Source organism: Triturus cristatus, unplaced genomic scaffold, assembly GCF_964204655.1.
Source record: "Triturus cristatus unplaced genomic scaffold, aTriCri1.1 SCAFFOLD_189, whole genome shotgun sequence".
Lineage (NCBI taxonomy): Eukaryota > Metazoa > Chordata > Amphibia > Caudata > Salamandridae > Triturus > Triturus cristatus.
The window spans coordinates 1,371,876-1,384,063 of record NW_028187520.1 but is presented as its reverse complement, the minus strand read 5'-3'; the positions used below and the strand labels follow the sequence as shown (position 1 = coordinate 1,384,063).

Sequence of the window (12,188 nt, the reverse complement as noted above, 5' to 3'; positions counted from 1 at the left end):
TACTGTCATGCATATGGTGTCTGGCGCTATTAGCAGACACTTAACTCCCATCTTAAATCAAGTGATAGATTCAGGGATTTATCCGCCAGTCTGGAAAAAAGCCTGCATCAGACCAATTCTCAAAAAGCCCCAGCTTGATCCACAGGAGGCTAACAATTATCGACCTATTTCTTGTCTGTCAATTGCAGCCAAAATCCTTTAGAGGTCAATAAATCAGGAGCTGTCGACCTATTTAGACATTAAAAACCTGCTGGATCCAAGTCAGCATGGATTTCGGTCAGGTCATTCGACCGAGACTGCGTTAGTCATGGCAACAGAAGATATTCGGAGACAGGTGGATGGGGGGGGGGTAGAGCAATCCTCATCCTCCTTGACCCCATCTTAAATCAAGTGATAGATTCAGGGATTTATCCGCCAGTCTGGAAAAAAGCCTGCATCAGACCAATTCTCAAAAAGCCCCAGCTTGAGCCACAGGAGGCTAAGAATTATCGAGCTATTTCTTGTCTGCCGATTGCAGCCAAAATCCTTGAGAGGTCAATAAATCAGGAGCTGTCGACCTATTTAGACATTAAAAACCTGCTGGATCCAAGTCAGCATGGATTTCGGTCAGGTCATTCGACCGAGACTGCATTAGTCATGGCAACAGAAGATATTCGGAGACAGGTGGATGGGGGGGGGGGGTGAGGGGTGGGGGGGGAGAGGGGGGAGGAGGATCCTCATCCTCCTTGACCTATCGGCAGCATTCGACACCGTGAATCACACGGTGTTAGTGCCGCGGCTGAAGGCGGTGGGGAATGGGGAGGCGGCTCTGTCCCTCCTATCATCTTTTTTAGAGGACAGGGAACAGACTTTGTACTGGGAAAATGTACAGTCTGAAACATTCCTTCTGCCTTGCGGAGTCCCACAGGGATCAGCACTGTCTCCTACTCTGTTCAACATCTATGTCACCCCTCTCGCCAGTCTAATTAGACAGCATGGGTTCTTATTTGTGTCTTACGCAGACGACACACAGATTATCATCTCTGTATCACATCAGGCGGCGTCTGCTGCTGCGAGTTTCCATGCATATCTGACTTACATCATGAGCTGGATGAGCAACAATTATCTGAAAATAAACACGGATAAGACGGAGGTGATGGGAGTTTGGGGGCGGTCCGTCCCTGTGGGACCCCACCTGGTGGCCGATAGAGGCTGGCATATGTCCAACACCATCCTCTAAAGTCAAGAACTTGGGGATCATAGTTGATGAGCAACTGGACTTTTCGGCCCAGATTAATCGTAACCTTCATTTGTTTCTATATTCTGAAGTTACTCAGGAAGGTGTTTCCTTTTATTACGCAGGAGTTAAGGAAAACAGTGGTAGTGGCCTTAGTTTTATCCCGTCTAGACTACTGTAATGCTCTATATATAGGTATTGCCAAGGCACAGAAGACTAAATTACAGTCCATACAAAATGCTACTGCGCGGCTACTATTGAACATTCCTAAAGGTCACTTCACACCTGATGCCATTAAGTCACTGCATTGGCTTCCAATACAGCAACGTCTAGAATTCAAGGCCTTATGTCTGGTTCATAAGACACTTTATGGCGGAGGGGCTGCTGACCTTCGAAACAATTTCCACTGGTACATTCCCACTAGAATACTTAGATCAGCTAATTCCGGTCTCATCTGTGCCAAGGAAGTTCGTAAAGCCAGATGGGGTGGTAAGAGTTTATCTCACTGTGTGGTTAGGTTGTGGAACCAACTAGCTATCACAGTGAGACTCCAATCAAACAGGACACTGTGTAGGAAGCTAATAAAAACATGGCTGATCCCCAGGGCTTAAGGTGTCGGTTCTGCGGACACTGGTCCTCTCACTCTTTCCCCCTAGCGCCAAGACGCCTCGGCATTCGTGCGCTCTACAAATGTCAATCCTATCCTATCCTATTCCTATCCAATAGAAAGTTGTGATGCGGCGATTCCGTGGACGAAAATCAATACACCACCTTCTTCGAGACTCTTAGTTATTGACAACAATCATCTATAAGAAATGTACATAAAACATAACTACAAATCACATGTATCTCAATGACATATTTACATATACAGAGTTCAGTGAACTACGTCACCACTCTCACAAGTGTATGAAATAGGATCGGAGGTATCCCACGACGCGGAAAACAGGGCGCGAAGAAACAACCTGCGCTTTATTGGGTTCCTGGAAGGAGCGGAGGGCACAGATCCAGTGACCTTCCTGATGTCGTGGCTGCGTGATTCTCTACCCAAGGGGGGATTCTCGTCCTGCTTCTCAATTGAACGAGCCCACAGGATGCCTGGCATGCGACCACCCCTCGGGGCCCCCACGCGACCACTGATTGCGAGGTTTCTAAACTATCAAGACAGATACGTAATTCTGAGAGACTCGCGACGAATTGGGAAACATAAGCATGCAAACAGCAAGATAATGATCTTCCCCGACTACTCAAGAGAGGTTCAAAAGATGCAGAGGGCATTTGACTCAGTGAAGGTGAAATTGAGAGCCATGCAGGTCCAGGACATGCTGCTTTTTCCCACCAAGCTGAAGGTCATCTTTCAGGGCACCTACCAGTTCTTCCAAACCCTGGAGGAAGTGTGGGCCTGGATAGAGGAGCGCCCCATGCCGAGACGTACGACGACAGCCAGTGGCTCACAGGCCAGGGATGCACTGTCAAGGTCAGACCCAAAACCGCCAACACTAAAAAAGAGGTGCCTGCATTCAAAAGGACGCAGAAGCCCTACAGAGACCCCACTGAGAAGAGTCCCAGTGGGGTTGAAGCAGCAGATGGAATCAGACTCTGATGAAGAGACAGCCCACACTAGGAAAACGCCTCCCAAGGAACAAGAAAGCGCTAACACGGAGCCCTCGAACAAAGAGTACCAAACAGACACGGAAAGTGATCACCCGCTGCTAAGGAACATTAATAGTATGGAAAATCAAGACACCGAGACAAGACAACCGGAATACACACTTCAGCAACAAGAAGAGAATGGCAAGGAAGGCTGAAATACGGGCCAGAGGGAAGCCGGATGGCTGAACTGCGACAAAACTTCACGCAGGAATCCCAGAGCTTAGTATCACTGAGCGAAACTAACTACTACTAGATTATATCCTTTGTTAAACTGAACATTGTTGGGAGGGTATAGGGAAGGGGTGGGGCTACAGACCTCTCAAGCTGAACTTACGCCAAGCTGTCATGTTGACTATTGAGGAGAGGCGTAGGGAGTGGGAGAGAGTGGGGGAGAAAGGGGTCAAAAACGTCATAGTTTAGGTGTTAGACAGATTTCACGCATAGCCAGGTACAGAGGTGTAGATTTTTTATTTAATTTTTTTTGCAGAGTTTTATATAGCGTGAACTTGACACGAATCCAGTCAGGTATCAGAGCGCTTTACATAGCACTAGTTACGTTACATGAGGACACACATTCATTTTTTGTTAGGCACGGGGAGATTAAGTGATTTTGCCCAGAATCACAGGATGTTCAGCGTCATTACAGAGACTCGAACCCAGTTCCCCAGGTCCGAGGTCGAGCGCCCAAGCCGTTAGGCCAACTCCTCTCCCCAGCAGGGGAAACCATACAGAGGGAGATAGACAGCTGGGCCTACCCAAGATTATCAGGATAGACAAGACAATATGCATGCAAACCGAGGCACTACATACACTGCGCTGACAAGGAACGTCAAAGTACTGGAAAATAGGATTAAGAGAGGACTAGTTGCAAAACACATTAATAAGTTAAAGGCGGACATTGTTTTCCTACAAGAAACCCACTGTGCTTTCATAGGGAAGGGGACGTACACAACGCTAGCTCATGCAGGATTTTCACAAGGGGCGTGAGGAGTTGCCATACTCATTAGGAAAACCCCTTCATTCCACACATCAAAAAACTCACACTAATTAGTGTCTATGCCCCGCCGCAACTACAACCTCAAACTCTAGAAGCACCCTAGACGCACTCGCCAGGATCCTCCTGGAATCTGGCTCATCCACACTAATTGTTGGAGGGGGCTTCAATGATGTGATGGACCCATACCTCGATTGGACACGAGTGGCGGCGGGGACCCGGGTTCCTACTCCACTGGCAGATTTTGCTAAATCAATGGACTCACAGATCTTTGGCGGCACCAGCATCCTAAAGATCGCACGTTCACTTACTGTTCAGGGGCGCATAGGGTCTTCTCGAGACTAGATTATTTTCTCGTGCCAGCGGGTGACATACAAAGAGTGGACAGAGTGGAATACCTTGCAAGGGGGATCTTAGACCATTCACCGCTGTGGCTGGCGGTGGGAGGTAAAGAGGACAGACAGCGAGCTGACTGGAGACTAGATGCCTGGGAACTCCGGGATACAAATACAAAAAGAACTGTGAGTCTGTCGGGCTAGGTGACCTTTATACAGCTACACCATCATTACTAAACGAAGAATGTGTTTCTACCAAAATATCTCTCTGGATCTGTGCATGCATTTAAGATCTGAGAATGCATCAAAGGTTCCCATCACCCACATACAGTGGCTTGCTTCATCATTTGGGAGACCAGGGACTTATCTGAGGACCGGATGCCGCCAAGTTGTCATGGGGCAGGGTTCCGAGTTCGTCCCGGATGCACCTATGGCGAGGTTATTCCAATGAGAAGACCACTCTAGAGATTTGTGTGGGATGATGTATGCAGTGCAATTGGGGTGAATGTGATATAATAAAATTGGGAACAAGGCACAAAAATCATTTATTAAAGTGCTACCTTGGTACCAAATTAAAACAGTGCTTTTGGCAGTTTTAACAAATAACTGCGATGGAAGTGGTCGACATGTTTCAGCCCTGGGTGGATGTACCCTAGCTTTCGTCAGGACCGTTATAAGCTACTGCATAATGATTGTGAAAAAAAGGTAAATTTTACGACCTACACCTGGGATAGGTGTGGAAGAAATTACCTATACAGGTAGAAATAAACATAATAAGACTTAGTGTATCAGAGGTGAAAACCTTGTACATAATAGATCACACAATGCATAAAGTTTGTTATTCAATTTAGCCAAATACATATTAGTAAGAACACCCCTTCAAAACAATAGAGGTGCTGCAAATTTCCACTTACCCAAATGAATCTGGGTATTCGCCTCGCCTCACCTGGCACTTGCTCAGGCGTCGGGAGGCACCGCTCTAAGGCTACAAAGACGTTTCTGTGACAACATGTTAATAAAGTGTACATAAACGAAAACCTTTGCTGTGTGTTTGATTTGCTAGTATCTGGGCACATGTCTTTTTATGCAGTCTTTGGCTTGTAGCCTGTTACTTCACAACAAAAACACCCTGTAGATTAAACCAGGGAGGCAGGACAATGTTCCCACACACCCTCCTTGACAAGTTCTCGCTTATGTGTTTCTGATGTGGTTATATTCAGACACGGTTTTGCATCCAACTCAGGGAATGGCTTCTTTAGCTTCCTCTGGAGTTATTTCTTGGCTGTAGAGGTCTGCAAATAACGCTGGGAACCAGTAATGGGACCCTCCTGGTGCTTGCAAATCCAACCAGGCCAGGCCTTCCTTCAGTAAATGTTCCTGTCGGAAGAGGGAAAGAGATATTTAGCGTCTGAAAACCGAGGGCACCTATGAAAACACCTAGGACTTAAACATGTTTGAACTGTAACAAGCGCACCTGTGTGAACATATTTTCTTTATTTGCTTTTTATTGTTTATTTTAAAGCTATAGTGGGATTGCCACTGTGCCCAGTGGCTTTAAAGCTATGTCGCACACAGCCATCCAGATTGAGTTAAATGCTCACTGCTAATTTCTGCAGTAATCTTAAAGTCAGAAGTTCGTCATTATGCATTTTGGAACTCCTTGCGATACATACCAACACGTGATTGGCTCTTTCAGTTTCCCACTTTAAACTGGTTTTTATTTCATTGACTGTTACGAATCCTTTTTTCTGAAATTTAAATAGAAAAATTTAACTAGTCAATGACATACAATTTACTTGCTTCAATTAAAAATTGATGTGCATCTGTTTAATCTTGCCAGATGCCAATGAATCAGATAAGCAGTTCTTCAATAAAGGCGGCTTTCGCTTGCAGTGTAATTTTGAAGGATTCACTTGAGGTTACTAGAATGGAAATCTAGTGATGATTAAGAACAACAGATCTAATTTGAATCCAGGCCTTTATACCTGTTCGCTCGGGCCAGGGGAGAAATACTTACTGGCCTTTCCTGTTTTTAAAGGTAATGCTAGTTCTCGAGCTAGTCCTTACCTCCATCCATGTGGGACATGAATGAAGCATGCATGTTTACACCTCATGTATGAAGTAAAGTGAGTATGTGTGTTGTGCTTGATTTATATGGGGACCGGAATCAATCTTGAAACCACTGTGTGTGATTGGCTGATAAAAAGAAGACTGAAGGTGGCCTAGTCAGATTTAGTCTGGAGGTGGGCCCTGGAACACACTGAGGACTCTTGGAAGTGAGCCATGCTGTAGTGATTTGAGGACGAATGTTCTTTAGAAGCTGAGGCGGTGCTCCTAACGTCGCCCCGACCCTGGAGTGCTTCAGACTTTTTTGTGTAGCAGTTAGGCATGAAAGACCTCCTTTTGTGCCACTGTTTTCTATCTTACCTGCCAAATATTCATAATAAATGGCTGTGCCTTGGCAGCCCCTTTTAAACATACTATCTTCCCTGAAACACCCAAAAACACAGCAAGGCCATAGAATTCACATTTATGTCTGCTAGTCAGGGACAAAAACAGGATTGAATCCCCAGATCATTGTGCTAGCATAGCATACTATGTACCAGGAAGGGAAGCCCACAAAAGCGTGACCGAGTAATTTTCAAGCTACAGGGATGGATTATTGAACTTCCCGTCCAAGATGGGGAAAGACTGGGGGAATCCCGAGATCTGCAAAATGAGCAGCTGGACCCGGTCCGTGAGAGAAGCAAACTTTTTGGGAAAGATGGTGCCCAGAGGAGCACAGTCTAAAAATGGCAGCCCACAGCTAAGCAACCTGCAGTAAAGAAGTTGTTGTGAAGAGGGATTAAAACTGACCATGGCATTAACATTATGAGGCATGGGGATGATGAGCACTAAGAGGAACTATGGTGTGCTCCCAGTTCCTGAAGCCCAATGTGCGTGCGCCCCTGACTGCCCACTTAAATGGAGCTAGAGCCATTTGCTTAGCTTGGGAGAGTTGCCAGTAGCTTTAGTTTTGCTGCCCTACAAACTTTGTCCAATTAAAGCTTGGCTTGTGGAGCATCCCAAATGTCGTTTGTGTGCAGTTAACTGCAACCCCTTGGATTCTGTGGGAGGCCAGAATGCTTAACCACCACATCCAGCAGGTACTGTGCCCCAAAGAATGTGGCACCAGGAGAACCATGTAAAGGTGCCCGGCCTCAAGTAACGATATGTTTGTAGCATTTGTTGATGTAGATACGCATGCTCTTCATACTCCTGCTATTCTGTGTTGGGCACGGACTTTGCAACTTGTTTTTATCTGAAGACATTTTAAGTCACAAGATTTGGTGCGATTCCTCCCTTAGTCCACAATGTACCTGGACGTTTCCACCTTAGATGGTTTTGTTCCACCATCAGGTTCGGATAGTCAAGTGCCAGCTCAAAGACCGACATGTTCTAACTCTGATTCTTTGGGAACAGCCTTAAGAGTTCTCCTATCCCAGTGACATCAAAAACAATTCCTGCTCATTCTATGCCTGGAGGACTATTCAGACACACAAGTGCCTTATGTTAACTCCTTGTGGAATTCCTATCGCCTTAGGAGAACAAATGTTCATGTCTAATATGCCCACTTGACACGTAAGCCCAAGCCGCTGCAGCACTTTGTGAAAAGACTGGCTGCCTCTAAAAGTGAGAACGTTTTGTAAAATTTGTTCAAACGTAAATATATCATTAATACTAAAACTTGTAATAGTTGAGCGTGCACTGTAAGTTTGAGCTCAGCTTGAATAACTGCTAGTGGTTCCAGAATAAAAATGTATACTCAGGTTGCCTAAATGTAATAATGTGAAGCTATTTATTGTGCGCCCATAATGCTCCTTAATTATATGCAACAACAAAAAAGGTCAGGAAAGCGTACCTACTAGTACATTTCTTTGCGTTGATGCAGATTTACGACTCCAAGGTAATCACAAGTATACAGAAGCAGGCCTGGAAATCATACACCTAACATACTTTGTTGCATTCAATAATTTTAACGATTGCCCGAGCGAAAACCTGCTGAGCAATTGCAAATCCACTTTTCCTAAAACTTTTTTTTTTTTTACCCAGCACAGTAAATTGTTTACTCCTGCCGTTGTCAAAAACTTTCTGACGTTTTCCAGTGTGAGAACGTGTTACAGAGGAGCTGGTGAATGCTTCTAAGCATGTTAGTTTGTGTAGACGTGCACATACTAGAAAGTATTCCAACTCAAACTACTGTTTCCCACCGACTTACAATGTATGCATGTCAATTTGCAGAAAGGTGCCAAAATCAAAGCACAGCTAGAATCCAAAGCCTGATAAGAGCCATAACATAATCAGGCTAGTTGTAGAGCTCTGACATAAGAGTGCTGCTCCAATTTGTCACTTAACTTCATGGCACCAAAAGTGACCTGTAGATTTATGAAGCATACTGTCCCTAGGACAACCAAATATTTTATAAAATTCCACACCACTGCAAAATAAATTCCCCCCCCCCCCCCCAAAGGAAGATTCCTGCTAAGCTCTCTTGCACTTGAGCCCAACATACACCCTTCTGCTTCTCCCAAGAAATGGAAATCAGCCTTCTACACCACAAGGGGTAAGGGACTCTGCTACAAGCCCCCCTCCACCTCCCACTGCTCCTAGGCATTCATCTTCACCGCTCCCCCCCTTGCATCTCCCTCAGGACTTGTAGTATGAACCCTTAGTGTCCAGGAAAGGGTATGACCTGTGGAAGCGCTTTAATGTGAATCCTATACATGAACCTGACATAGACCCGTACTCCACCAAATCCTCTCCACGTGATGACACCAGCGCTTCTTGTGACAATTAAAGGGCCACCCTCCACCAGAAAGTGAAAATGCAGGTTTCTAGGATGAGGATAACTGCCTTGTGGAGATTCTTCAAAACAGAAATCGGTGCAGTACTTCCCCATGCTCTAGAGCGAATACAATCCTGAAACAAATTCCAGGAGCTAGTTAAAAACAGGAAAGGGGGGGGGGGGGAAACTGTCTGACAATGAGAGCAAAAGGACAGGTGATGTTGGCATACATGTGGCAGTGGGGGCTGCCACACAGTAGCACATTGCAATTTCCATTAGCATGGTCTTCCTCTGAGTGGCATCGCTGGGAGAAAATGCAAGACCCCAACAAACTCCTCCTCAAGACATACAGAGAGGTGGAGAGCAAAACTATATCCAATGCCATCTGCAGATGTGCCCTGGATGCTGCAGACACCACCTCCATAGATGTTAACACCAGCATTCTCCTATGATATCATGCCTGCCTACAGATCTCTGTTTCCGTCGTGAAGTACAACTGTACCTTTTTTATGTAGTGCTTTCCTTTTTTAATTTTTTTATTGATCATTTCTCAACAAAAAGAAACAAACATCACAAGGCAATACAGTACATGGCATACATGTCGGTATCTATACAGTACACAATGATAAGAAATCCATTGGGGGCAGGCCCGGACTACACATACAATCATAGAAATGGCATTTCATTCGGAATACAAGGGAAATGGATAAGGACAAAAGAGCACAGTGCAACACAGTCATACAGTATACATATCCATCACATTACCCGACAGAACAGGAGATTAGATAGTAGGCACAGACAGCAAGTAGGCCGTGAGGGGTGACCAAATGTCCCGGGCCTCGATGGTGCGGGCAACTCTTCAGCATAACAGACCAGCTGATCTCGACAGTAGGTTAAGTCCTGCAACCATAATTTGGTAGTGGGGGCCAGTCTACTCTCCCAACACATAGAGACTCTCCGCTTGGCCATCAGCAACGCAATAGCCACAAACCTTCTGCAGGAGGCCCTGACACTGGCGACCAGACCTAGGAGACATAGTTGAGGGGTACAGTCCAAAGGAAGCCCAACCATCAGGCGCATAATCTTTACTACAGCTTCCCAATAGGAGAACACCTTGGGGAAAACCCATGCCAAGTGATAAAAATCAGCGTCAGGGGCCCCACAGCGTCTACAGGCAGCAGAGTCTCGCAGACCATATTTGTACAATTGGGCAGGTGTATAATATAGCTGGTGTACATATTTAAATTGTAATTGTAACTGGGTTTTGTATCGCGCCAACTCACCGACAGGTCTCAAAGCGCTACTGACCAAGTACAGAACAAAGATGGAATGAGGATATATGGGTATCAGGTCTAGCAACCGACTATTGAAGCGGGAATGCGTCTTTGAAGAGTAAGGTCTTCAAGGACTTCTGAAAGTGGAGAAGGTTGGGCTCTCTACGAAGCACCTCCGGTAGCTTATTCCAAATGATAGGAGCCTGCACTGAGAAGGATCTGCCTCCTTTAGTTGTTAACTTAAAGCGTGGTCGAGACAGTAAAAAAGATCCGGACAATCGCAAGGCGCGTTTAGGTTCGTGGAGTTCCAGCCTTTCTTTTATATAAGCTGGCGCCTGTCCGTGGATTGCTTTGTGGCAGATACACATACTTTTAAACTCCACTCTCTGCACCATGGGCAGCCAATGTAGTCGGTGGAGCAGGGGGGAAGCATGGGTCCTCCTCGGCACTCCAAAGATCAGGCGTGCTGCGTCGTTTAGAATGACCTGAAGACGGTTGATGGAGTTCTTTGGAAGGCCGAGATACAGCGCATTTCCATAGTCTATTCTAGACACTATTGTGGCTGAAACAATGGTTTGCAGCATATTCCTCGAGAGCAGGGGGGCGAGTTTACGTAGTTGCCTGATCAGATTGGTACAGCAGCTAACTACAGCGGATACTTGGTTGGCCATTGAGAGTTCCTGATCGATTTTCATCCCAAGACTCTTGACATTGGGGCATGGTTTTGGAGTAGGTCCTAGTTCTTGTGGCCAGAACAAGTCGCTCCAGGGGGAAACAGAAGTTGAAATGACAAGGACTTCCGTTTTATCCGGATTGATTTTCAGCAAATTGGATGACATCCAATTCACTGTAAATCGTAGGATGTCTTGAGCCACTGATTGTGCCGATGATGTGTTATCGATACTCAGCAATAGCTGAGTGTCGTCGGCATAGTTAAAAACTTTACACTTCATGTTTGCCAGTGACTCTATCAGAGGTTGTAAGTAGAGGTTGAATAGGAGCGGCGAGAGCGCTGACCCCTGCGGGACCCCACAGACTAACATGCCCACCTCTGACACCTGGTCTGCCAACTGGATCTTCTGCGTCCTTCTTGTTAAGAAGGCTGTGAGCCATTTAAGAGCCTGCCCTCCCATCCCAAACCCAGCCAATCTGTCCAAGAGCAGTGCATGGCTGACAGTATCAAACGCCGCTGAAAGATCTAATAATATCAGCGCGCTTGGCTTTTTACTGTCAGCCATGCATCTTAGCTCATCCAGTACCGACAGCATTACTAGTTCTGTGCTATGGTGGGCACGAAAACCAGCTTGCCGCTCCTGGAGAAGATGGTGAGATTCCAGAAGGGCTGACAGGGACTTAAGTAAGTGCTGTTCCAGTACCTTTGACAGGAATGGCAGCTGGGAGATTGGCCTATAGTTCTTCAGGCTAGTTGGGTCGGCTCCAGGCTTTTTTTATCAAAGGTCTGACACATGCCTCTTTGAAGGTAGATGGTAAAGATCCAGTGGCTAATGAGATGTTTAAAAGGTCTAGGATCTGGTCTTCTAGAAACGGTATTGCCATCCGAAAGGTGTCAGGCGGACAGGGGTCAGCGGGGGAACCAGATTTGGTAGACGCTACGAGTTTTCTCAGAGTACTAGAGTCAATGTGGGGAAAGCTGGTGAAAGTTGGAGTTAGAGAGTCTGGGAGGGGCAATTGTTCGATGTAAGGGGCTGGGTTGTTCTTCTTGATATCAGACAGGATAGTCGCTACCTTTCCCAGGAAGTATCCTTGAAAGGTATCGCAATCGATCGTGATATCTGTCTTTTCCTCTTTCTTACTTAACTCTTTCAAAATTTGGAAAGTCTCTCTCTGGATGTTTGTGGCGTTATTGATACGCGTCTCGTAGTACTCCTTC

At 45.9% G+C, this 12,188-nt stretch overlaps 1 protein-coding gene across 4 annotated transcripts in view; it reads right to left on the bottom strand.

Moving 5' to 3' along the window:
* Positions 1-4,724: 4,724 nt before the first annotated feature.
* LOC146771117 (vacuolar-sorting protein SNF8) overlaps positions 4,725-12,188 on the bottom strand; it is a 334,422-nt gene continuing 326,958 nt past the window's right edge. For 3 of the 4 annotated variants that reach the window (XM_085640345.1, XM_085640347.1, XM_085640348.1), the window contains 2 exons: positions 5,872-5,946; positions 4,725-5,575 (listed from right to left, as the gene is read on the bottom strand). In XM_085640345.1, the coding sequence (XP_085496471.1) occupies positions 5,438-5,575; positions 5,872-5,946 (213 nt within the window). In that variant the 3' untranslated portion in view covers positions 4,725-5,437. The remainder of the gene's footprint in view (positions 5,576-5,871; positions 5,947-12,188) is intronic. The other variant, XM_085640346.1, reaches the window with a different exon arrangement.